The sequence below is a fragment of the Neopelma chrysocephalum genome, unplaced genomic scaffold (genome assembly GCF_003984885.1).
Source record: "Neopelma chrysocephalum unplaced genomic scaffold, ASM398488v2 Primary Assembly neopelma1_43, whole genome shotgun sequence".
NCBI classification, from domain to species: Eukaryota; Metazoa; Chordata; class Aves; order Passeriformes; family Pipridae; genus Neopelma; species Neopelma chrysocephalum.
This window is the reverse complement of record NW_020897702.1, coordinates 22680339-22708216: the sequence shown is the minus strand read 5'-3', so window position 1 is coordinate 22708216 and position 27878 is coordinate 22680339. Positions and strand designations below refer to the sequence as shown.

At 42.2% G+C, this 27878-nt stretch overlaps 1 protein-coding gene across 1 annotated transcript in view; it reads right to left on the bottom strand.

Moving 5' to 3' along the window:
* The window catches only part of GUCY2F (guanylate cyclase 2F, retinal), a 40608-nt gene extending 13130 nt beyond the window's left edge, over positions 1–27478 (bottom strand). The window contains 14 exon segments of the mRNA XM_027677705.1: positions 2345–2519; positions 2602–2794; positions 3090–3253; positions 5584–5732; positions 7577–7726; positions 9078–9234; positions 10149–10325; positions 11336–11416; positions 12700–12834; positions 13333–13429; positions 17796–17880; positions 22548–22902; positions 24650–24945; positions 26740–27478. Coding sequence (XP_027533506.1) covers positions 2345–2519; positions 2602–2794; positions 3090–3253; positions 5584–5732; positions 7577–7726; positions 9078–9234; positions 10149–10325; positions 11336–11416; positions 12700–12834; positions 13333–13429; positions 17796–17880; positions 22548–22902; positions 24650–24945; positions 26740–27478 — 2953 coding nt within the window.
* Positions 27479–27878: the final 400 nt, after the last annotated feature.

Below are 27878 nucleotides of genomic sequence, written 5' to 3'. Positions count from 1 at the left end.
CTTTGCCAGGGCTTGCAAGGATCAGTTAATGAGAGGTCCTGGCTAAGACTCTGCAACAACCATCAGTGGTGCTGCAAAGTACAGGGCTGACTGCCAGAGAGCCTGACTGATAAACAAATCTTCAGCCTCGGTGGAAAAGCTTGTCCTCCCACCACCACTCTCCCCAGCTGTCCAGCTCCAGCCCAGACATGGATGGCATGGAAACAGCTGAATCAGTTGAGTTATCCTGGACATGCAGTGAAGTCAAGAGCAGAGAGACAAGATTCCAGGATTCATTTAAAGCAGGGGAGAAACTGCAGACCAAACCTTGGTCTTCTTGTCCTCTTTGCTTCACTCATGCATTGCCATAAGTGGACCATGGACACGGGCCAGCAGAAGTTCCCAGAGGTGCAGCTCTCCATTGGGGTTGAAAGGACATGGGCAGCCCATGCCCAAGTGGCATTTATTGCTTTTTCAAAGAGGTGATCATGAGCTTTTCTTGGCACCACTTTCCAGGGAGCAGTTGAACTGCATAAGTGGGGGGTCACACCCATTCTCCATCCTTTCCAGTACAGTGAAAGTGTCAGCCAAACTCTCCTCTCCCCCAGGTGCCTCCTTAATGCTTTCATGAGGCTGATGATTCCCTCTTCGTGCTTCTTTTCTCAGGAGAAATAGGGTCTAAGGTTAATCAAACTCTGCTGTCAGCTCAGTGGCTCAGAGAGCTGGTTTGCTTTGGAACATGGATTTGTGGCTGCTCCCATGACAGTACGATGCTGCCAGATCTGTGCAAAACAAGATCTGCTTTCTGCTTTTTTAGAAAGAAAACACCAACTCCTCCCCCTCTTCCTCTCACGCCCAATACAACAATTCTTAGCAATTCTGCATTCCAGCTACCTAGAGTTCATAAAATCAAGAAAAAATATAACTCCCCCCTGTACACATCACCTAGGGATAGATTTTTTGGCATACTGCATGGGAGACACATTGCAGACCTGCTGTCAACAGGCAGCAGCAGATGTTGCACATCAATTTCGTCTCTTTCCATGTTGAAAATGTGCTGCTTGTGCTCCAGAGACTCCTGTTATGGGCAAGACAAGCCTGGGCCATAGTCTCACCTAATTTCCAATAGAGTATTAAACACACAGTGCTCCTGGAATCATTCCTTTAACACTTTAGACTTCTGTGAAAGGCCAACTAAGACTCCCAAACTTCAAAGAAAACAGCAGGAAGATGAGTTTTAAAGAGATATCCCCAAAGGAAGATCTTGCAAGGTCTAGGAGATATGAAATATTAATCTTAACTCTGTTCAAGTCACAGCTCTGTTCTCGGGATATTCTGGGTGAGGTACTTCCTTCCTTCTCCTTCTGTCTCCCAACATGAACAACAGAAACCAGAATATTGACATCTGTAAAACGCTTGCCTGACACAGCTGCAAAAATGTGGACAATATCAGATGGGTAGGAGGATTAAACCTCCTGTAATATTGGGTCAGATTCCTGGGCAGTCTTTTTCATTGTTTGGCTTCCCACAATGGGCAGTACCTGATACTTTAGAGGAAGAGGCAAGAAGTCTGGTGACAAATGGCTGGGAAAAATCTATTAATGGATGACTACAAAGTGTACAAAATTATGAAGGTTCATATCTCTTGTAAAAATATTGATTCTATGATAATAGCAGATGTATTTTCCTACATTTAAAATCATATTTTTGCCTATGTAACAGCAGTCTTGGGTTTTTGTTGTTTTTTTTATTTTATTTTATTTTATTTTGGAGTTTAATTATATTTTTTAGATATGTAAAAGAAAGGAACTTTCGCTTTTCTTTTTAAACAAGCCACTTTTCTGTTAATTGACTAGATTATGACTTCTACATTAGAGAATTTGTTTTCTTTATAACATAACTTCTTCTTAAGATCTGTATCACATTTTTCTTCCAGTATGTCCTACCTGTAATAAATATCACCAAACTTTTAATTCTTTCACTTTATATGCCAGTTTTTCTGTGCTTTTTAATTTCAGAATAGAGTAGACATCACTGGATGTCTTCGTATTCCACCACTGAAGATCCTATGGCACATCAAAGATCTATCCGTGCAATGAAACCCTTGTGACTAATAATCCGGGTGCAGTTCCTAACTGGGACAGAATACACAATTTCTCCCTGAAATGATACTTAGCCGTTCTCCTCCACAAACCCTCTTTGGGTTTTGTGTTTCCATGTTAATGCCCTTGTTGATATGGAAGATTTTAACATGTCTTGTAAGAGCGTTTTTTGGGGGGTAGGAACGAAGAAAGCATTTGAAGCTGGAAATACAATTGCGAAGGAGTTCTTTGATATTCAGGTGCAGGTGGGTGCTGCTGCCTACCTGTGTGCAGCCCGATTCGTATCCTGAGGGGAATGTCTGGCATATGCCTCATTTTGAATGTTCCTACTGAACTGAGGATGTCCAAGGACATGTTGGCTATCTCAGCTGCGTGCTTGTTCCCGTTCCGTTTTGGTAGTCCTGAAGCAACCATGTAGGCATCACCAATTGTCTCCACCTAGTAAATATCATTACATTAAAAAAAAAATTAAAAAATTGAAAAAGATGGAAAGGAGACATAGAATAAAACTACTTCTCACCTTGTAAACATCATGATTTCCAAGAACAGCATCAAATAGTGTGTAAAGGTCATTCAGAAGGTCAACTACTTCAATGGGCTCACTGAGGGCTGAAATAGATGTGAAGCCCACGATGTCACTGAAGTAGATAGTCACCTGGTCAAAATACTCTGGTTCCACAGTGCCACCAGTCTTGAGGGCTTCTGCCACTGATCTGAAATAACAACACCAGCAAAGATGGCAGGGCACAAACCCTTTTCTACTGCATGCCCAAGAGCTCAGGCTCTTTTGTCCTACTTGTTCAGAGTATCTTTCACTAAATAGAAAGTTCTATATGGCTGTAACAAGTACTGATTGAAGTTTCTTACTTTCATTGAAAGGTGCTGGCCAAAATTAAAGGTGCTGTACAGTGTTGCTCACTTCTGGGGAAGATTTTTATCCACTCAAGCTATGGGTTATTTGGTTTGGTTTGGGGTTTTTTTTATACCACCTAAAGTACCAGTACTTACGGGGGAAGCATTTGTGACAGTAGCTTTTCTGTCTTCTGTTTTTCAATTTCTAGCTCTTCGGTCCGTTCCCTGATTAAATCTTCCAGGTTACTTGAGTATTGCTCAAGCATCCTGAGCATTGAGTCAATGATATTGGTCTTTTTCCCTTTGTTGATTGTTTTGAACTGGAAAATAAAACTAGAGAGTTATTTGTCCATCTCATTACACCACTGTAGCACTCTAAGTTTGGAAAGGAATGAAAAGCAAACACTTATTTTCAAGGTTCAGTGGTAAGGACTGGCTTTATCAATGGGAAGAGTTCAACAATAAAGGAAAAAGGCAAATTAGAAGGTGAATTTGCATCAATAGCTATGGAAGCTGCCCAGGACCATATTGCTCATCTATGAACTTTCAGTGACAGTTCCCTTACATCACCTTACAGTAGTTGTCAACATTGTTGTTATGGAGTCTTATCAGGCTGCAGGTTTGCAACCCCATTTATCCCATGACCAATCTTTAGGGTAACTTGCAAATTTTTGCATTCAGAGGTACAAATTTCAGGGTATTAGGAACACTTACAACCTACTTACATATTACTGGACTTAAATCCAGCTTTGCACTCTGGCATGTATGTGTACTGCCACCTCCATTCTCTATTCTTGTTGTGATTTCTCTTCCTGACCTGAAGTTGAACCTCTGGAACCTTTGGATAATTTGTGGCTTCTGAAGCTGCCTTAGACTCAACAGTGGAGTCACTGGGTCTAAAATTGTTCCCAGCTTCATAGAACCAAAAGGTAAAAGTTATGGATATCTGTTTACTTGGTGTTAGACCAAGTAAATCAGTAGATCAGTAATTATTGGGTCAGAACCACCTTGTGGGGGAGCATGTGTGTTGGGGGAAGGGCTAGGCTAGGCCTGCAGGCACATGATCTGCAGCCCCATGGCAGGAAGGCACATGTAAGGCCTGTAGCCAACATAGTTGTGCCCGTGAAGAGCACAGGGCAGCACCGAGACCCATGTGGCTGGGCTATCAACCAACAAGGCCTGCCTGGTAGCCTGCCCACACCTCATCCCCTGGAGCCTCTGACTGGCTGCAGAACCCCTCCCTTTGGCTAGGAAGACACTCGAGTGGTCAGAGAACCAAAGGTCCTGCCTAGAGGGAGGGGCCACCGTAGATAAAAAGGCACCCATATAGTCTCCATCTTGCCTGGTCTCCTCGAAGTTGTCAACATGTGCCCTTCCACTTTGTCGTGGTTCGAGACCCCTAAAATCCGAACTATATTTTTCTCTCTTTATTCTTTCTTCTCCTAATCTCTCTTCCTTTACTCTTTTCTTCCTTTTGTGGGTAACTTAAACACCTATTTTCTGTATTTCACTTAAGTTGTGGGTATCTCATTTAAGTTGTATAGGGTTTTGTGTAACAAAAGTTGTATAGGGTGTAACAAAAGTTCCCTACTCTATAGCAAGTCCTAGTAGCCTGTTGTAATACTTTTGTGAAGTTGCATGTAATCTCTGTAAAACCCTTTTTGCCAAAATGCCCATTTTCTCATCAAATTAAAAAAAAAAGTCTCTTAGAGAAAAGTGTGTAGTCTTTTCTCTGGACATGAACTCAAAGTATCAAAGAACCAGAGTTGGTTGCAAGAATTCATACGGACAAAATCTCTTGAAGTCTAAAATTAAAGTGTGCACCCAGTAAAACTAGACTGGGGTTTAACACTTGGTTTGAGGAAATGGCTTTAAGTTGTGTCAAGGAAGGTTTAGATTGGATATTAAGAAAATTGTTTTTTCACATAAAGGGTTGTAAAGCATGGTAGCAGACTGCTCAGGGAAATGGTGGAGTTACCATCCCTGGAGTGTTCAAAAAACTTGTGGATGTGGCTCTTGAGGACATGATTTAGTGGCAAACATAGTGGTTGTGCTGAGTTGGCGGTTGGACTTGATGATCTTGAAGACCTTTTCCAACCTTAAGAAACCTATGATTCTATGACCTTATAAGGACATAGGAACTGCACTACTGGATCAGAAAGGGAGTTTATTTTGCCAGTGCCTGCCTGTGAGACTGGCCAGTAACAGATGTCTAGGAAAGCTTTTCAAACTGGACTCAGGTACAGTCATATTTCCCTGGGATGTTCTCCCATCCTCTACCAATCTGGAGCTGAGAGACCTCCTATGCCAAATGTTGTATCTTTGTGTTTAACAATCTTTGGTAAATTTTCCTTTTACTCACCTTTTAAACACTTCAGCAGATTAAAAAAAAAGAAAAAGATATAAATGTGCTATCATAATTTACAAATCATTGTTCTCCATGAGACAATCTGTGAAGGTACACTGCAGATGTGAAGACATCAAGCCCATGTCCAGGCTGCTTCACCACCTCAAGGTCAGGACAAGTCTAGGGCTCTTCCACTTCTTCATTCTTTAATAACTCAGTTAAAGAAAAAAACTCAAACCAACAAAACACTTCCGGGCCAAGTACAAACAAAGTAATTACACCTACTGCTTTGTATTCACCAACCTTATGAAATATCTCCTCAAAGGTTGGACGTCGTTCAGGGGCTTCAGCCCAGCATTGCTTCATTACCTGGAGGCACGTCAGGGGGGCCACCTCAGGGGCTATGTTTGGGCGACAGAGAGGAGGGGGCTTCTTCACTTTCTTTATAATTTCTGTGACAAAGAGAAGAATGGGAAGCATGTTGTGAGATGGAGGGTCTTGATAGGGGCAAAGGACTTTTCGCCTCTCCCTTGCTTGCTTCTTCAGCCATTACTGTTATTTCTCAGCACCCAATGTCTGTGCCAAATGAAGTTGGAGGTTTCTGCTTTACTCTATCAGGAGTCTCTTGAAGGATTTAAAAGAGATTCATCTGCTTTCTTGTCCCTGGAGAACCAGGTTATGAGCAATAAAGTGGCTGGATGGGAGAAGAATGTGTGACAGATGGATATGTGAGCCTGCAGGTTTGTGTTTAATGAACTTCCCTCTGACTCTCTCCGCTAGGATCAGCAGTCTTCTAAAACAGCAGAGGTTTATGGCTGAGCCCAGACAGGAAGAATAGCAGCCTCTGACGCTTCATGGTTAACTGGGAACCAGTATGTAGGAGGTTATGTGAATGGAGACAGTGGAAACAATATTAAGGGGGAGAGTTTGGATTCAAAACAACATCTGGGAAATTACGCCCTATCTAGAGGTGAAATGAGACTAATAAGGAACTGGGCTTGGGCTTTTAAGCCCTGAGAAGTCAGTCCCTAAAAAAAAACCCCACCAAAGTTATTGTATTTGGAAGTTTCATTTTGTGTAGTGCAGAGCAGTCAAATGGAGTGAAAACCACTCTCTCTGGCAGGAGCTCTGCATTTCCACAGCTGTTGCTGTGAGTACCCAAAGCTTTTCAGTGTTGACAGTTTACTTTAAGGCTCTTTGGTTCATCCCACCAGTCTCCACCAAATGAACTAATCAAAGCACCAGGCCCAAATAAGTCAACAGGCAGCCAAGGGAAAATGCCTTCCCCAGATTGTTTTAAAGTTCCCACCACAAGTGAAAGCCCCTTGAGGATTAAAATGCAACGAGTAGAGATTCATCATTTTATCAGGCTAGGAAATTGGACTGAACTGTGTTCATATTTGCTGGAGATTCTGCAAGGGAACAAGAGCTAATTACATCATAGGCTACATCATAGGTCCAGCTCTGATTTACAGGGTGGGATACACCATAACCATCATTGTCATTGCATTGTTGTAGCATCTTCAGGTCAAGGCCCTGTTTTTTCAGGCACTGAAGTGGCAGATACTGAATGGCCATACCCTATTTGGTGACCACCCAGCTTAAAACGTGTTGTCACTAAAATCAGCTCAATTTAGATTGTTCTCAGTCCCTCCCTGTTCTACTGCTTGTGACGTGTCCCAGACTGCAGTGACTTTACTATTTCCACGCATGCACAACATGGTTACACCAACGAATAGTTCCCAAAGAGCTTATCTCTTTGCTATTTCTGATAGAAATCACCTTCTATATAAGTAAAAGGTTAATGACATATCACTTCAAACTCTGTTGAAGAGAGAACCTCTCTAAATGGGGAAGAATTAAGGAAAAATAGATGGGCAGATGGGCAAAATAGGATGTTGGCAAGGGGTCCAGCTCAAAAACTTCAACTCCCCTGATGCACATAAAAATGGGCTGTCAAATGCAAAGTTAAGGAGTGGGAAGCTATGGAAAATTCTACCATCAGATTTCAACCCATACTGTAAAAAGTCAGAGTTTGGACAGGGAACTGGAGGTGCTGCGGTGGCAGCTGAGGCCGGCCCTGAAGCATCCTGAGGGGTACCCAGAGCCCCAAGGCTGTGATCAGAACTACACAGTTTGATGCTTATTATGGATATTTTGTTGAAAACAAGCTTTTGTCATTGAGAAAAGTCGTGAGATTGATACATTATTTCCATATTAATGTTTTAACCCAGGGGCTTGACCAGACTTTTTCTGAGTGCTCTGTTCAAAGCCTTAAAAATATACTGTTGCCTACCTTCAGCTGAGAGTTCTGATGTGCAGTATGGTGGACCCCGAGCAACCACTTCTTGTAGGATGATTGCAAAGCTGTAAATGTCCCCTTTGAATGTGCCTTTTCTGCGCATGTCTGGATCCCTCAGTAACTCAGGAGCTGTCCAGAGCAATTCTAAAAAATTCCAGAGCATTACGTTTCTTACACTCGAGCTCAGACTCTTGCAAAATAAGTGCTTAAAAGGAATACCATATTTCAGTCATTTGAGGAAAGGTTGTAAAGTCCTTCATTATTTACTGGACCAAATCTTTTACTTCTTGTGATGTATTAGAAATATTAAACTTCCATCCTGACAAAAAAATTGAATTTTCCAGATTTCACTCTACATTTTTAAAAAAAGTTTCGGTACCAACAAATTTTATCGCATAACACCAGCCCTGAACTTCAGCATAAGAAGTCACCTCACCATTGCCAAAAGGTTTAACTTTTTTTTTTTTTTATTTAAAATATCCTTGAGACTGAAGCCCGGATTTCTTGTTACTGTTGTTGCTCTTTTAAAAAGCAAACAACTAATACCATTATTTCTGTAATACTTCTTAGATGAAAGTAGTTTCTGCAAAAGCAGAATCTGAGGCACAATCGGTCTTTGTAATCCAATAGTTCAAGTGATGAAAAACACAGCTGTAAAACATATCCAGCCTCATCAAGAAATGAATCTTGAAACTTGATATTGTTACCCTGATAACTGTGCATTCTGAATAATGGGGAATAATGAACATTTCAACTACTGCAAATATGTTTAACTTCTGTAAGGGAGGAGAAAGTCTTCTGTCTGGTAACTGCCCTATCTGAGACACTGGAAATGTGTAGGCATCAAATCCCATGACAGAAGGATCAAAAAACTACCTACTACTTGAAACCGTGTTTCAAGAATAAATTGGGATATCAGAGGAATCCCAAAATAAGGGGCATGTGAAAGAAATCCTGTCAAAGTCTCCAAACCTGGTCCCATGAGATGTTCTTCCTAAGTGGTGGGAATCTCAGGAGGCAGCTTTTGGTAATTGGCATGTAGAGGACCTATTTCAAAGACATCTGCATGATTTTGTGTTTCAGATGGCTTCTTTTAACAAAAAACCTCTTTGCATGTGGGTTAATGTAAAACTTCAAATATAGGACTGGGTCTAAGTATGTGAAGCCAATTCTGTTGGTCACAGAAATTCAGTACTGGTAAGATTTCAGGGACAGTTAAATCCATCTCCAACTGCAACAAGCTTACATTCTGTCACAACATACAATAAAATCTATTTTCCTTACAATGACACTCTCTTATTCACTTCACATTCAGGAAGTCTGAAAAAAAAATAGCTTATCCTTTCGTATAACAATGACATACAGGAAACAAGATGTCATGAGATTGAGCATGTAAATCCTTGTGTGGCCACTGGTTTGAAATTGTATTAGGACAAACATTTGTTAAATCAGTGGAAAAATATTTCAAAAAAGAATATTTCCTCATGTCACCTACCTTCTGGGGATGGCTGAATATAGGGGCATTTCTGTGCTTCTAAGAGCTCATTATAACCATAGTCAGTGATTTTCAGCACAAACCGGCCATCCACAACACAGTTACGAGACTTGAGACGTCCATGGGCAAAATCTCGGTGATGCAAATATCTAATTCCCTATGAAACACAGAAAAAACCCGAAGCTGTTCCCTAGGATTTATATTATTAATTAGCATTCAGACACACGAAGCCAAATTGTCACCTTAGATGGCATCAGATATAGTATTGACTTTATGTCAAATGCAGTCATGATCAAACCAATAAACTATGGGGGAGGTTCAGAAATGGATTAGGAACATGAACTAGGTTGTCTGCACCCTCAAGTAATGCTGGAAAGGTCTGACAGCTTTAGGAACAGTCAGATGCCTCCTTCTGTAGCCCTAGGACTCGGTGCACTCCTAAGTTTCATTTTTAGGCAAGGTAAGTACTACCACGAGTAGTACTCAATGGTTAGGTCAAAGGAAGCCATGAAGAGCTGGATGCCCTTATCCAGCTCTCTGCAGGAGGTTCAGAAGGTGGATCACAGGCTGCAAGAATAGTTCTGGCAGTCTACCCTCTGAAAGCTGCGTGTCCCAGGTTTACCATTATGGGATGAAAACACATGGGCTATGATTGGAAGGATGTGAACACTCTACTAAAGTGATTGTAAGTGCAGCCATCCTGTGGCAGGGGATGGACAGTGTTTGGTTCTATGGTGGATGCATTTCTGATTTACAATAAGATAGGGCCTTCGAAAAGTATGAATTTGTCACAAAATTCTTTGTTCTAGGTGATCAGTTGCAGCCTGATGTGTAGTTTTAACCTCTTATCCTGCTGGGTGGCTGTAGTCCTGTTACCCCAAATAGTGTTTCTCTCAGATAGTAACAAAATAAGGGTAAGAGTTCTCCATTAAAGATGCTGTATATTGGTATAATAACATTCACATTGGTTTTCCCTGCATTCCTATAAAAATCCCAAAGTTCTGGATCAAATAGCTCAGTCAATATAAAAGTCACATGCAGATCATGCCTCAGCAGGAGCAATGGACTTACTTTAATTAGATCCATCACAAGAGAGGACTTGAACATCCAGTCCAGTTTCATATCTTCATTTCTCAGCAAGTCCTCCAGGCTTCCTCGAGAGCAGTACTCTGTCACTATGGCAAAGATGCCACAGTCAGAGAAAAAGCCCAGGAACAGATTCACATTTTCATGACGCAGATCTTTCATCTGAAACAAGACAGTGAATCACAGCTAGTCCAAGTCAGTCAGACATCTACTTAGCAGCTTCTTGATATCATTAGATGTCCTTATCACTCTTGTACTCCCAAACAGCCTTACATACAAGGATGGGGAAGCAAACAACCTTTTTGATGGTTATTTTTGGCTACTCAATGCTCTTTTCAAGCTTTGCTTTCCTTTATCTATCCATTAAGACAAAGAAAGAAAGATAGTAAAAGCAAACTGAACAGAAATTTGTTTTCTGTTTAGACAGACCGGATTGAATCTCTCAATAGGTCAAAATGGCTTTGCTTCAGTAGATTGAGTTCAGCATGTGGCATCTTGTTCTGGGTCTGGTCTGATTTGGAAAGCAATTCCATGCTTGAGGGTCCAAAGTTATCCGTCAACACTGCCTTTGGAGACATGACCTGGTAAATTTGTTGTATTTATATGCATTAAAATGCCACTGCTATGTTAGCAATAGCTGTCAAAAACTAATGGCCTTGGATTTGGAAATTAAGTATATTTTCTTGTCATTTGGTAATAATAATAAAATTTAAGACTAAAAGTCAACTTCTAACAGGCATCTTGGATGGAGACACAAAGCAAATACCAGAGAAATGCAAAACTGTCTCTGTGTCACACTGTCAACATATAATACATGAAAGTGTCTACCAGTGCCTCACACTGCATGGGGATGAGCTCCCCCAAACCACTCTGCCTTTGCAGGCAACGTCACTTGGGGGGTTCATTGTACATTTAGCATTGTACCAGCTTTGAAGTGGCAGGTCCTGGGTGAGGTTTTGCAAACTGCTGACTCTGACATATTGATCATCGATAAGTTTGTCAGATGCAGTCATGCATGGTCCATTCTACCAGATTGGACAAGACTCATTGACAACCATGATGTGGGATTCAATGGATAAACAGGAGACAAGGAGAATAAGAACACCCTGAAGCTGCAAAAGTCCCCCCCGAGAAACCTTCCCTCCACACATCTCTTTATCTCCTGTTCCTACCTTCCTTAAGATGCTGGTGGAGCTTTGCCGCAGATTGTGAATCACTCCCGTCTCAAATTTTTTCAGCCACACCCAGTCTCCCTGTCCATAATCACAGAATCACAGAATGGGTAAGGGTGGAATAAACACTGATGGATCATCTAGTCCAACCTCTGTGTTCAAGCAGGGTCATCCTACATCACATGGCACAGGATTGTGTCCAGACAGTTCTCAAATATCTCCAGTGAGGGAGACTCCACAACCTCTCTGGACAACCTGCCCCAGTGCACAGTAACTCACAGAGTAAAGATCATATTCAGATGGACCTTCCTGTGCATCAATTTCTGCCCATTGCTTCTTGTCCTATTGTTTGGCACCGCCAAGAAGAGGCTGGCTCCATCCTCTTGACACCCTCCCTTGAGATATTTGTACACACTGATGAGGTCTCCTCTCTGTTGTCTCTTCTCAAGGCTAAACAGGCTCAACTCCCTCGGCCTTTCCTCATAAGAGAGATGCTCCAGTCCCTTAATCACAGTACAGGTGAATGAATGATAGAGCAAGTCTCTGAGCAACAGCTAACATTGGGACCTAGGTATGAATTCCAGATCCTTCACTTTCAAAGTGGTTGAGGATTTTTAATGTTCTTGGCAGTAGATTATTTCTACACTGCACCTGAATAAGAATATCCACACAAATCCTCAAGAAAGGGGTGAGGCAGGGCTTTCACCCGGATCAGAACTTTATGCCTGGAAGGTGTATTAGTATCTGATAAACAATGATAAATTGATTAAAAAGGAAAGCAACTCTGGCCAGATCTTTTTTCTGTCATTAATGATAGATGCAGTTTATTTTGCTCCTCTTCAGGTAAAGTTACCATGCCATTTTTTCAAAAAACTGTATTTTCAGGTAAGAACTGATGGACAGGGTGAATATTCTTGGCCATTGCTTCTGCTTAATCCCCATACAGTCCTAGTGGCACAAAGGGGAATTTAAGAGTCTTTGTTTGTGTATTTGGATGCTGTCTTGTCAGAAAGTTCCTTATTAGAGATGTCACCAGCCAAACACTGTCTTGTAAGAAAGGTTCTTCATGGTGCCTTTAAATGGTGACTTCTCTAACAGGGACCAGACCTGACAATGCTACGTATGGATGTTGAATATCACCATCCCACATGACTCCAAGTGTCAGGGTGAGAATGGGGGTAGAGTATTCCAACCTTTACTTACCTTAAGCAGTGGTAAGTCCATGCTTGGGATTAACTTATTTTCATGCTTAGAGTCTGTTCACAGAATTCCTGTTCTGGGACCTACAGTACTGTAGCCCAAGATTTTCCCACTAGAGCTGTTCAGTGAACAGTGGGAGAAGGCTGCATGAGGTCTCTACCTACCTCATACAAAGCCACATTGGAGGTTTCATGGGTGGCAACTGTGCTTTTCAAGGAAGAGGAGCGGGTTACAGATTTCAGGCTTCTGCAGTTGACTGCTATACTGTTTGCATCAGTCAGACTGTCCAAGGTCAGCCTCTGGAAGGCAAGGAAAGCAGGTGCAAGACAGCTACCATCTTTGGATATAAATTTCCACTCCAACTCTGTCTTAGACCACAGATTTCTTGATAAGTAAATCATGGGATCATCCCCCAGGAGGTCACCAGCTCTGGGTAGGAGCCAGCACAGACCAGACACATTTTCCAATAGGTTTGAATGCAGACACTTTATTGTAGAGGATAAGATGATTTATCTATATGGACATGCACTATAGTGCACCATCCAACCTCAAGAACAAAGAATAAGCCCTGGCAGTTAGAATAAACACAATCAAGGATCCTGTTTTACGTCATCATAAAAGCTCTGACATCTAATCTGAGACTCAAAACCACTCAACATATGGGAAATTTTCTGATATGCAGGGAAAAATGACATGGAGAAGTGAATACCTTCACAGAGCTTCATGGGTATGAAAATACCACACAGCAAACCTGTTTTAGTGTTCCACCAGATTACTTTCACGAGTAGAAGACTTACCTTTCTATATAACTCTGGGTTGATGAAGATGAGGTCATCCAAGGTCACTATTATCTTGTTTGGCCCCTTGAAAAGCTGGTTGTTCAAGATACTCTGCCTAAAAGGTTTGGAGAGTCATGGTTATCATTTTTAGGTAGGCAACCAGCTTGCACCACCTCTGAATTCCCCACATCTGGCTTCCCTGCAGTATTAGACCCCACCTGCAGTACTGCTTCTAGCTCTAGGGTCCCCAACATAAGAAGGTTGTGGACCTGTCAGAGCAGGTTCAGAGAAGGCCACAGATGCTCGGAGGGCTGGAACACCTTTCCTGTGGTGACAGGCTGAGAGAGTTGCAGTTGCTCAGCCTGGAGAAGAGAAGGCTCCGGGGAGACCTTAGAGCCCCTTCCAGTGCCTAAAGGGGATACAAGAGAGCTGGAGAGGAAGTTTGGACAAGGTCATGGAGTGACAGGACAAGGGGAAATGGCTTCAAACTGAAAGAGGGAAGATTTAGATTAGAAATTAGGAAGAAATTCTTTACTGTAAAGGTGGGGAGGCACTGGCACAGGTTGCCCAGAGAAGCTGTGGCAGCACCATCCCTGGACGTGTTCAAACCCAAGTTGGATGGGGCTTTGAGCAACCTGGTCTAGTGGAAGATGTCCTTGCCCATAGCAGAGGGGTTGGAACTACATGGTCTTTAAGGTACCACACCACATGGTGTGGCAATGGGGTTAGATATTGGTGAAACCAGTGGACAAATCACAATGCCTTGTCTTGGACTGAAATCCCCTGGGTCAAGAGTGATCCATTTCACAGACTACAAAAGATATCACCTAAAAGGGTGTGTTCACAAATTGACAACTTGATTTAATTTGGTTACAAATATTAATTGGATGTCTGTTTAATGCATATTTTGTTTTGCTCGGTTTTATTTGTCATATCCCAAATCATCCTCCATTAGGACACAAAAATAGGTTTTATTAGTCCAACTCGCCTGGCTGGTGAGCAAACCACTCTCAGGCACACCAGCCTTTCTTAGGAACCAATGCTGAATTGTGGGTAATTTATAAAAGCTGCCTGGACACAAGTTACTGTTGAAATATGCTGTCTGAGTCTCTACCTTGTAGTATTGTGTCGTATGAAGCACAGAGGAAGATATGCTCTTGTAATGATCACAAGTTAACACAGAGGGAAAAGCTACATGGAATGAGCAGTATGGCACATGTGACATCACACCTCATCATTTTAAACCCACTGTTTCAATGGACATCAAGGTCTAACACTGAGCACAAAACAGACTATATCTGTTAGACAGTCAAAAGCTCCTCAAGCAGGAGCAGAGAAGGGAAGGAAAAGCTCCCCTATTGCCCTCAGTGTCACTTTCTTATTTAAGGAACTTTGTTAACACTAAAGCAGATGTCAGCTCTGCACTCTCCTAAGACTTTTGTGACACTGAGATTAGCTTAGTTGGCTAGAGCATGGTGTTAATAATGCCAAGATTGTGGGTTCAATCCCCACCTGGCCATTCAAGTGAGAGTTGGACTCTATGATCCTTGTGGGTCCCTTTCAACTCAGAATATTCTCTGGTATTGACTATTCTGTGATATTGATAAGGTGGACCATAGAATGTCTTTTGCTAACTCTACTATAGAAGAACTCCATTCCATAAAATACCCCCGCATCACCACAATTAATTTTTCCACTCCATGTACCTCTTTGGGCATTTTAGAAGAGCACAGAGAGTTTCCTGGAGCTCAGAGGGAGCCTTATCCGTGTAACCACAGACTTTACCTGGGACAATGTTTTTATAATCTTTCTCTAGCCACACTGTCCCAAGCCACCCAACTCATATTCACACAAAAGACTCATAACTTATGTATCTTACACTGGTCCACCTGAAAAACCTTGCTTGATCAATCACATCCTTTCCCACAAGCATGGAGAAAAGCATCCCTCTTCCGAAAGCTAAGCATAGAGAGTAGAGTGACTTATTGGAGGTCATGCAGCAGATCCCTGGCAGAGCTAGGACCAGAGCTTTCACATTTAAACAGAGACCATGCTGTGGTTTAAATTTAGTTCCAGACATGTCCTTTCCTAATAAAAATTATTGTCTGAGTCATGCTGGACTTTTTTCTTGCGGTGCAGATGGCCATACATCTTTACTCATGACTGAGCCTTCCCAATCATGATACTTGTGGAAGAGCTTACAAATAGAGTAGGCAGAAAGATTTTATTTTATTTACTTAATTGTAGAGGCTGGTAGCCAGGGAATAGAGCTGGGTTTCAAAGTGTGGGTGGATGGAGGCAACCTCCTCAGTTCCTGCAATGCTATCAGAAGCAGCTGTGTGCTTGAAGTGGGGGAACTGTTTGGGGTGTCGCTTGCTGGGTGGCCTTGTATCATCTGGGTTCAAAGGGATGATTCTGGACTGAAGAGAAAACATGTTTGGGAATTATTTGAGAGGCAAGGCTGGATGGAACAATCTAGGAACCCTGCTTTGCTGAACTCATTGCTGCTGAGTAAATGCCTTCTACTTTCAGTCTATTTTCATTCTAATTTCAGTCATGTAGACACCAATAATCAGAGATAGACTACTCCAGGGGTCACAGTGTCCTTGCTAAACATCAATCCATAGCTCCCGGACTAAGCACTCCATTCTGGCTGATTTCTACCCTGGGTATAGAGTGGGACACACACATACACTTGGGACACAAGTGTGACCTATGCAAAAATTGGAAATGGTTCCTTCCCCAGACAACTACTGCATTTGCTCCAAAGATCCCATCCCCAGACCAATATTTATACAATGGGAATGATTAGGGATCTGAACTCCAAAACAGACAATGAATCAGCTTGATAATAAAGAGGCATCCTAAACAATTGGACCAAACCCTCTCTAGTGGTATTTTCTTTCTCTCTAGTACATGGAGAAAATACAGAGGGTCAACCTTGCATAGGAAACATGATTATATCGGGGAAGAATGATCTGGAGTAAGAAAAAGAATTGGTCTCCACCCTCATGTTCTCATAGCAGATTCCTGTCTTTGGTTCATATGTCATCCTTTGCATTTCCAAAGTGATGATCATCTTCCTAATGCTTCAGACCCATCATCCAGCTAATCCTTACAGCAACAGACTGCAATCTTCTACTAAGCCTGGACTGTGTTAAGAGTAAAATGGTTGCTCCTGAGACTGCAGAACCAATACCTGCAGTGCTTAAGCCACTGTCACCTAATAAAGTTGTATTGGGTTTGCATGGCAAGGTTTTGGTAGTGGGGGGCTATAGGGTGGCTTCTGTGAGAAGCTGCTAGAACCTTTTACTTTGTAAGGAGGGTATTCTCCTTGATGGAACCAATGCCAGCTGGCTTCAACACGGACCTGCTTGTGGTCTAGGCCATCAGCGACAGTGGTAGCACCTCTGAGATAAGATATTTAAGAAGGAAAAAAATAACTGGGCAATTTCAGCCAGAGTGGAGTAAGAATATGTGAGAGAAATAGCCCTGCAGAAACCAAGATCAGGGAGGAAGGAGGGGGAGGAGGTGTTCCAGGTGATGGAGCAGAGATTTCCCTGTAGCCTGTGATGATGACTTGGGTGAGGCAGGTTATATTACTGCAGTTCATGGAGGTTCTCAGTGGAGCAGAGATCCATTTGCAATCCATGAGCAGGAGGATGCCCAAATAAGTCTGTGACCCCTTGGGAAGCCTGCACTGGAGCAGACTCCTGGCAGTACCTTAGACCCGTGGAGAGAGGAGCACATGCTGGAGCAGGTTTGCTGGCTGCACTTGTGGGGGACCTATGCTGGAGCAGCCTGTTCCTGAAAGACTGCACCCTGAAGGACTGCTGGAAGAGTTCATGGAGAACTGTGGCCCGTGGAAAGGACTCCTATTGTATATGTTCACAGAGGACTGTCTCCTGTGAATGGTACCCCACGCTGGAGCAGGGGAAGGGTGTCAGGAGTTCTTCCCTTGAGGAGGAAGGAGCAGCAGAGGCAACATGTGAAAAACTGACCACAGTCCCCATTACCTGCCTGCTGTGCCACTGGTGGGGACAAAGTATAGAATTTGGGAGCAAAGTGAAGCCTTGAGAAGGAGGGAGAGGTGGAGAGAAGCTGTTTTTAAGATTTGATTTTATTTCTCATTATCCTACTCTGATTCAACTGGTAATAAATTTAGTTTCCCCAAGTCAAGTCCATTTGGCCATCGTGGTAATTGGTGAATGATCTCTCCCTGCCCTTATCTTGACCTATGAGTCTTTTGTTATATTTTCGCTTCCCTGTCCAGCTGAAGAAGGGAGAGATAGAGTGGATTTGGTGGGTGCCTGCCATGTAGCCAGGGTCAACCCACTATAAATATGAAGAGATTTGTGGCTGGAGAGCAGAGAGCACAATCATACCTGCTTTGTGTGCATGGTCTAAACTGCTGGTTAAAGCACAAACCTCCCACAGAAGTTAAAAATGGCACCAACTCAAATATGTGCTGCAAACCTCACCTGATGAGACAAGCCAGGCCCACAGCACACACCAACAGGGCAAATATCAGCATTACTCCCAATACAATGACTTCAGGTTCAATCCCTGTGCAAAGGGGGGAAAAGAATCAGTGAATTAGAAAATCATTTTGATTTAGGCAGTAATATTAAAAACATCAATATCAGATCATCAGATTACAAAGTCAAATATTTAGCCAGGAGAATACCAAAAGACAATTTTTATGCAATGTTAACTTGTGAATACACAAATACTTACTCACTTTGTTTACACGAGACTGCAACTACTCTAATTATTTATTTCCATGCACTTTTTTCACCTAAACCATACTTAGAGTGTTGGATCAGTGGAAAAATAGTTTTTCTTCAAGTAAATAAGGACTAGACTCACAGGGAAGTATCAAGTTTTAGAGGAAGTTTCTGCAAAGTTCATAACTTTTTAACATCTGACCCTTTTCTCTCCAGGAACTGAAAAACTGAAAAATCTTTATCATGTGGTACGAAACTTATGGCCACTGAGAGTTACTGGCCCATCTGGGATTTTTCATTCTCTGCTACAGATTTCTAATGCTGAAAAGAGCAGAAGAGGAGGAGCGGAATGTTGTTCTCCTCAACATTCCATGGACAGAAAGTACTGGAGGCAGATACTTTGCTCATGAGTGTGTTTACTAGAGAGCTAAGGGAAGCCAACATGAGTGAATGAGCTGAATTCTAGAGGGAGCTGTTTGCTGTGTCTGCCTTTTCTGTCTTCTGATTTTTCTATTTTATTCTGTTTGTATTCAGAGATCTATAAATGCAAACAAACATGGAGAAATTTGGGTTAATAAAAGGTTCATGACTTTATGTCACACTTACACCTAAATCACAGGCCTATCTGCAACCTCTGAAACCTAGACCTTTCCAGTGAAAACTGAAGACCTTTTTGAAAAGTGTTGTCCATTTCAGAAAAGACAGAGTATTTTAGCTGAAATTTTCCCAATTCAGCCTAGATCCCCAAGCCCTGATTGGCCTCACACATATGCAGGAACAGGTTGCCCATAGAAGCCGTGGCTGCCCCATCCGTGGAAGTGTTCAAGATCAGGCTCAGCGGGGCTTTGTGCAACCTGGTCTAGTGTTGGGTTGGACTAGATGACCTCTAAAGGTTCCTCCCAATCCAAACTATTTTATGATTCTAGTGAAAGATGTTCCTATCCATAAAAGGCAAGGTTGGACTTGGTAATGTTTGAAGATCTTTTCCAACACAAACCATTCTGTGATTCTATGATGTTATGATTCTGTAAAAGAAGTCACTCTGTTTTCCTGCTCCAGCCTGGATCTAGCCCTGGATACCTTCATCTGAGAAGAAATCCGTGCACCATGAGGTGGATACTTCACACCCATTTCTCCACTTTGCAGACAGTGTGGATGTAGACCAAGGTTTTACTTCACCACAGTGGAGACACAGATACCTTTCTCCAGAAGATGCTCATCTTGAATACAGGAATGAGCAAAACCACACCAAGCTGGCTGGCAGGACACATTTTGTTCTTCATGCATGGACAAAGTCAGATTGTTGTGACCCCCATAAGAGCAGGTGACAGCAACCCAGTGTTCATTCTAGGCAGGCAAAGGAGCTGTCAAAATGTTCCCCTCTAGATGGAATGGTGTTAATGCAAAGCTAGAATACATCACATAAAGGTCTTGCACAATGCTACATGCATGGAGAAGGAAGGATTGGATCCACTTAGAGGCAGATTTGCAGGAAATCCAGTGCTCTGGGCTGTGGTCACCTGCTAATAAACTTATTTTTAAAGAGAGAATGAGCTTTGAATAGCCCAGCCGCAGTGCTGTGAGTTGGTTTTCTTGCTGTACAAAGCAGGGAATGCCTCCTGGACAAACCAGTGATGAAGGTATGAAAGTCCCATCTCACATCCCTGCATGGCCTTCTAACGTTTTCGGAGAGAATCTGTAACCCAGACCACAATGTGGTAGGAATAATTTGGAGTTTGGTAATGCTCTTTTTTGTATTTAATCAGGGTTTTTTACTGGTCCTGTCTCCTGAACTTCCTTAGGTAGCCCCCAGAGACTACTGTCTGAACAAATCTCCTTTGAGAAAGACCCCAAGAGAAGTTCTTTTGTTTATTTTCATTGCCTAGAATAACCTACAAGTGCTTGACCATTCTTTAGAGGACCCTTATGCAATGTGGTACTTGAAGTGCAGTGCAGAAAATCAAGGAGTACCAAAGGATCTCTCCCTGATCGTGTCCCTTGCTGAAGTAGGGGAACAGTTTCACATCATTACAGATGTGAAGACACTTAAACAGCTAAAAAACATCCAAAGTCCATCTAATTTTATTCACTGAAACAGGATTTGATAAGATGAGAATGAGAGCTAGTCAGAGCATAACATTCACTGCAGTGAACCATACACTAAAAGTACAAGAAAAGTAAAAAATAAACAGCCAGATAAACAAACCCTGAGGAATGAGAGATAGCAAAGGCACTACCAAACACCAGAGAGTTCATGTCAGTGATGAATGGGGCATTGCAGGGACCATGCAAAGCCCTGAGGAAGCTCAAACAGATCTTTATAACTAATTAGAAGTGAAAGCAAGGTTATCGTGAGCTCATGGGAAACAGCAAACTTAGGGCATACTTGAGAGAACTTGTGGGATTGTGTTAAAGTTATTAGGGAATGTTTTAAGGGAACTGTGGGACTATGTGAAACTTCTTATGGGATCTTTAGATGGAAGGGCAAAAATGGGGAAAGGGACAGATAGGGTGAGTCAGGGATGGTCAAATATGGGAGAGGATGGGGATGCTGGTTACACGTAACTGTGTTGTGCCTTTTTTCCAGCCAAACCTTGCACCTGATCATCACAATCTGTCCTACCTTCTTCTTAACCCCTATTCCTTCTTTTTTTTTTTCTGGGTGAGTGTGCTGTCTGACTGCATGTGATGTTTACAGACTTCACACCAATCAAATGAACAGGTAGGATGAGTCCTGGAGCCTGCAACCCATGAGAGACCACAAGTCTGGAGTCACCTCCTGCAGAGATCAAAGGGTTTGAGAGATGGCTATTAGGGAATTTAGGTTGGGACCATCTACTAGAGGATGCATTTTTAAGTCTGCAGGAACTGGGGCTGTGAGGTCTGGTAGCAAGCTTGGAGCATAATTATGTGGTGCATGAGAACAGGATGGGGCCATTTATGTTGTCCATGTCTCAGCAATCCTGGTTGTGGGTGTGGTGCCTCTAAAAACACTGCTCTCTTATATCTGTTACTCTTATCAGTGACTGGTTGTCTCTGCAGTGTGTGTGTGTGTTTGTATGTCCACGTACTGGGAACAGCAACACAGCCCCACTCCTGGTGAACCTGGAGCTAGGAACCACAGCAGCCTGACAACTTCACATCAAATCCCCCTCCAACCCTAACTTCAAAAGCCAGAGTGAGGCCTGGATTTCATTTTAGTCATAAAATTCAGTCTCTGAAATATTAGTAATAATAATAATAAAGTACTGTTTCACTGACAAATGCCTAGAGCTTTATGCTTTTGTAAAGGCGTCAACACGAAATCTGATCTCTCTGAAAATCAGTGGGATTTTTCCATAGACTGGAAGGGGATGCTAAACTGCTACATAGTTCCTAGTGGCAGTGCAAAATTAGATCTATGATAGTATTATATTTATCTCTTCTATAGCTTGCCAGTTGCTGTAAGATCAGTGTATCTCCAATTTTCATAGAGTGACACTGATTTAAACCAGCTATGGCTGAGCCAAAGGGAATGTTTTTCTCAGCTACTGAATGAAGTATTCTGTAGATGTGGGTAATTTTGTCTGTTTCAGTCATATCCTGGAGCAATAGGTGTAAATGCTCAATATTATCAGTAAATATGCCAAGAGGAGGTTAAGTATCCTACCCTGAGATTTTGGCTTCCCCGTGACTTTAAAACTGCACCACGGTTGCCTCAAATTAAAAACAATAAGTAAAAACAGTGCCCAATCTTACCAGCCTGGAAAGCAGAACAAATGTCTTGGCCCCTAAGCCTTTGTTTACTACCTCTGTTGTCTACAGTGACTCAGACTATTTTGAGTAATGATTATCATTTTTTCTTGAAGAGGTGAGTTCTGATGTCCTTAATGCCACAACTGGATAAAAAAGCTGGGTTAACAGGAGAGATAGTGAAAGCATCTGCTGTTGAGCAGCTCTCTGAGGCTGTCTTCCAGGCAAATCCTCTTAGTGCCCTATCCCTCAGAAGGACAGGGACATAGTGCTGGGTGGAGCCTCTGGTGTATAATGGTTATTATTAAGATAGGCAGATGCTGACTGTTAGACCCAAAAACCCCTTCAAGCACACCACAACAGTGGAGTGGCAACAACCTTATTGGCCCAGGGAAGTGATGGGATTAATGTCCCTGGAACTGCTCAAAAATGTGTAGATGTGGTGTTTAGGGATATGGTAGTGGTGGCCTTGGAAGTAATAGATTAATGGTTGGACTCAATGCTCTTAGAGGTCTTTTCCAGCTCTAATGATTCCATGATTCTATGATCTAACAAGCAATAAAAGAGTCTTTTGGATCAGTGATGGCATCTCTGCATATGATTCCCATTATGAACAGGATGATGACTGGACATCTTTATATTAATTTCTTGAATTTAGACTTTTCTTGTTGGGGAGTTCTAATCTAAAGGGGTAACCACCTGGAGTGAGAGAAAAGAAGAAAGAAATGACACTCAATGCCATTTGACCCTTTTGTTGTTTTTTCCCCCCCTTACCTTCAGTGCAGAGAACATCTGGATCAAACCAACAGCTGGAGTCTGGCTTGGGTGGAACTTCATTGGGAAAGTGGATGGCCTGGCCTAGGGACAACACAGAGTCTGAAGACATGTCCAGCATGTAGGTTGGGAAAAGCTGGTTCCCATGACCATCTGTGTCCAGTATCACATAGTTGCTGAGCCCCTTCCCACAGCTGTCTGTCTCTACCTGGTGAGTAAATCCAGGGAAACTGAAGTTTTTTGTGTGCTCAGCTATGTTAGCTCCGGAGGCTTTGCCTCCTTTCTTCCGGGCACTGTCTATAGCCATTGCCATGAAGTAAATAGCATCATAGATTGTTCCAAAGAGTGGAGAAACCTAAAAATACATGGAGAAATTGAGGTCAGGATAGACTGTTTCCAACCTCCAGTTTGAGGTTTGTGACAAAATATTGTCCCACTGTCTAAGTTGTAAATTCAAGTACTGAGACAGTATTAAGGCTCTGAGAGTAAAGGGTTTGAAGAATCTTAAGTCGAAGGTAGCTCTGGATAGACTCAATATATGCATGACTTTGAACACCTGTCTTTTCCTATGGTTGCTTCCCAAAATACAATTTCAGACTATTTTTAAAACCATGCAAAATTGCTTTAGGATGGTAAAAGCCCAGACTCTGAGCCTGATGTTCAGCTGAAATTTATCACAACCTGCCTCAAAACACTACACTAAAACATCTTCTACAACTAGAAGTTCAAAGTCACAGACTCGCCTCCCTCCCTACCAAGACAGGAAAAGTGTCCTTGCCTAAACAATTTGTCTTCTCTGTCAGAAAATTACTTATTCCTAAAATGTTAAAATCCCAAAGCAGAGCCATGGCAAACTTGTTTTGTTGGGTAACAGAACCTTTTCTCTTTGCATTGCTCCCTTCCATGACAGACTTGATTTAGGAACCTTTAACAAAAATGATGACTTTTGCAATCATGTGGACATTCACAGCTGGTAGGTGAAGAGGGATTAGAGGCAAATACCTGTGAAAAAAATGAGGAGTGCCATTGGGAGCCACAGGATTTGACATTTGTGGTGGGATTTGTTGCTCAGATGTAGATATCTACAATGAAGAACCCAACACTCTATGTAGTTAACCTGGGCTCTCATTATATTGAAGGGAAAGAAATGAATGCTTTCAAGGCATGATTCATCTCCTTCTAAGGTAGACATCCATAAATCATGCCTTAAAAGTACTTGTAACTTTTTCAAAGGCCATAGGGAGATTTGAAGATCAGCTCACTTGAATCCTGCATCTCTTCACCAGTATGAGATTCCCTAGTTCTTCTTGCAAATGTCTACAAGGTAGCAACTGATTTAGTTTTTAATAGGCTACTGTTCACATTTAGATAATTGTGCTGACAAACAGTAACTTTGACTATAGTGCTAAGAAGAACAAGGCAGCAAGAATCTTAAACATTTCCCTCTTAAACATCCAGTATTTCATTAGTCTGTCTCATCCCCTCGAATTTTCAGGCATATGGACATCTTATTTTGGTTCCTTACAAACTCCATGGACTTTTCCTATATTAGGAGACACCTTTTCAACTTGAGTCTACTGCAGTTAGCACATAGCAAACCAAACCTGAGAAGCTCAGAGACAACCCCTTTCTCTTGAACTCCCAGCATGGTCCTGCAAATTGAACCAACTGAGTTATATTGCCAGACATCCAGGAGAAATGATCTTTCCAAATGAATGCAAACCATACTCAAATTTCACCACATTTTTCTCAAAATGAAAGCATGCAGTCTGGGTTGACTCTCCCCTGTGCTTTCTCTATAACTATTGCTTCTATCTATAACGCTGCTGCTTCCTTTGAGAATGCACGCAGGATCACTCTCGAGGAGAAAAGACAACGCAGAAAGAATCATGTCTTGCTGATACTACCTAAAGAGGCCTTCTGCTGTGCCTTTTGCAACTGGACTTGTCCATCTCGTATTGGCCTTTTTAGCCACCAGGGCTCTTGTAGCAAATGTGGGCAGAGCCCTTCCCAAATCTTCGTTCGCAAAGCTTAGCCATGATTGCTTGTCTCATGTCTCTTGTTGACAGATCCCAGAAAAGCCCAAGAGAAAGAATATTTACCTGTGTGGCTTCCAAATCCCTGGTTATTTCACCACTTTCTTTAGCTTCCCTGAATGCATCATAGAAAGTCCTTTCTCCAGACTCCAGTGTGATAGTCAGCACAGCATCATATGCTTCCTGGAGCTTGCTGTCATTATCAAAGACATTGAATGAGTTGTTTTGGTAAGGAAGACTGTACAGTAAAGTGTCATATGGAACAAAGATGTATCTTCCATCTGCTAGTCCCATTTCCAGAGCTTTTGTAAGTAAGGTGGCCTGTTCCTCCCCTCCGATGAGAACAGAATGCATGCACAGGACTATAACTGGAACACAAGGACATCAGAGAGTGTTGTTAATCTATGTGGGGTTTTCAACACAAAATAGCTTCCTCCCCTCCCAATAAAAGATCTGTCTGAACTACTCTTCTCCTGACTATTACAGGTCAGATTCCTATGTTACGTGTCAAGGAAGCTGGGAGCTACACCTATTTTGTTCAGCCTTTGGAGGTCTGCAATACCTAGTAAAGAAGGTTGTGAGCAGTACATATTTCTGGAACTGTAAAGAAGAAAGAATGGAGAGAAATTCTGACAGAAGTGAGGCACGGGTTAACATGTTGGGTAATTATGGTCATTGTTGTCACTGACCATGAGACTTGAGCTTTCCCTCTGTGTGCCCTGAGGTGACAGACATCACACTGTTGCAAGCAATGCCCAACCTCCACCCATTCACCCTGTCACCAAATATACAGATTTTTAGGTTGGACACTGTGTTGTGTTTAAACATCTGGTTCATGCTTGACTGTCCCAAAGTCTATGACTTTGCCCGCAAAATGCCATGGAACCAACGTCCCCATGTCTGGTGGGAGAATTGAAATACAGGTGTATCTGTTTAACAGGCTTTCCTGGGTGCTCACTGGCCCTTCAGGAAAGGAACTACTCTTGATATTTGATCCAAGATAGCATCTCAAGACTAAGTCAACGAGAGAAGAAAAATAGGGCAATGGTGTGAAGGAAAGTTGCAAAGGAGACCTGATGGCTACTAAACCAGGAGAGAGCAGGATCCCTAGAGTAGCTGCGGTCTCTCCTTAGGAGAAAAAGTATCCTTGGAAAAGTAGAAGCTAAAATAAAAAAGAGTATTTTCAGGTTTCTGAATTACAGGAAAGAAACTTGTACTTCTTGACAGTGGTTCATCCCATATTGTAGCAGAGAGCTTAAGTTGGTCAAATGAATGATATTTGAAAAGGGACTGGTTCTCTCCATTTATTATGAAAGGAGCCCATCATCTGTAACTCTCATGGAGAGCTGTGATGGTGAGGAGATGAACCCACCCAAGGTGGATTTGGTCTCAAGCACATATTTGAATACTGATAAAACTTGAAGTTAGACAGTGTTTTGCTACCCTTGTTATTCTTTGGTGTAAAATCCAAAGTCAGCTAAAATGCATCCTCACTGGAGTCCCAATGATGACTGCAGAGGTGTACATCCAGGATCAGAGCTCCATCACAGACTTCCTAACAAGGCTCTGAACCAGAAAAACAGGACTTTTCCCCCCACCCATTTTCTCAAGAGAAAGAAGATCGTTCTTTACTACAAGCTGTGCGTCGAAAAGAGCCCTTCCACTGCTTTAGTAGACTGTGTTGTGTAGCACTGAATTTCACTTCTGATACCTTCACTGAACACAGGCAGCAAGGACAGAGGATCAAAGGGTGAGATTTCTGATAATCCAGAATACAAATCATTATTAATATAAAACCTTCCTATAAACTACTCTTTATACAAGTCAAGCACAGACAACCATCTACTAAAAAACTACTCTTTACACAAGTCAAGTACAGACAACCATCTACTAGATATCATTTTTTTTCAGATAAGCTGGAACCAATCTTTCATGTTGTAGAAGACTATTTTGCTCTATATCCATCAAACACAAAATGTCCAGCGCTCTTTTATGTGAAGACCTGCCTCCATTAAGGTTAGAGGTAAAGTTCTTCTTCATTTAAGCCACTTCAAATTTTCAATTCTCTAAACTGTAACAATGCAGTACCACCCTAGAGATAATCATAATAATTAAAAAATAATAATAAAAAAGGGAGTGAGACTTAAAGCACTTACTTTTAATGTCATTAACTTCTTTAATCTTGTTCCAGGTGTCTTCAATTCCTTTTTCTCCTTTATGCACATATGTAACAATGCCTACAGGTAGCCCCTGGCTCCTGAGTGCAGTTGCTAACTCGTTGGCTGTGTACATCCAAATATCCTCACTAGATGCAATGATTCCAACATGAGCCCAGTTAAAATATCTCATTATTGTAAACAAAACATGGGTTGGAGAGGGCAGAGTCCTTGCAAATGCAGGGTGGTGGATGGTGGAATCCAGCTTATAATTGTTGCACATCCATGAGAAGATAGCTTTATTCCAGTTTTCCCCTAAATGTGTAGCCACCTCACAGAAGCCAGGGTTCAGAGGGCCTATGAAAGCTGAGGAAAGCTTTCCAAAGTCAATGAATCTAACCAGAGCTCTTGGTGCCTCACATTCTTCTTGCAGGATCACATAATCCAGCCTGTGGCCAAGATCTAGTGAAGGATCTTGGCTTATTCGTCCCACAGCTAACCTGGCAGCCACATGGGGAAAGGCTTTGGAAAAGAAGGGGTCACAGTTCCAGGGTCCAAGCAGTCCAATTTTAAAGACAGAACAATGTGCTGGAGAGCAAAGTAGGATTATTCCAAACAGCGGCCACCAGAGAGTCCAGAAAAATGTCTTGAATGAATTTCCAGTGTTGAGGTGATGCAAGCTAATGTGCCTCGACAGCACCCAGAAGAAGCTGTTAGGGCACCGTAGGAGAAACGACATTGTATTATAGGTGGGTAGATCTGCACCAAGTTCTTGAGGAAGCCAGGCAGTGCATTATCAGTGGCTGGAAGGAAAGTAGATTACTTTCGCCTTTCAACGTACGTATTTGTTCACTGCATGTAGATACATCTGAGTCAGCACAACTTGCACAACAGTTCTCAAGGCGCAAGTCTGTGAGAAGCCAAAACCATGCACAGACACGTGGACATGCACCACAAAACCCACCTCATCATGCAGAGAAGTGTCCAACCAGTGTCAGACGTGCCGTAACCCTCAAATGCACACTTACATAGATATTTTAATATACTTTGCAATATATTCTGACACCAGGCAGTGAAGAATGAGTCTGCTTTGTTTGCAGCAGAAAGCACAACTTGTGGATACACTATGGGTTTGGTTC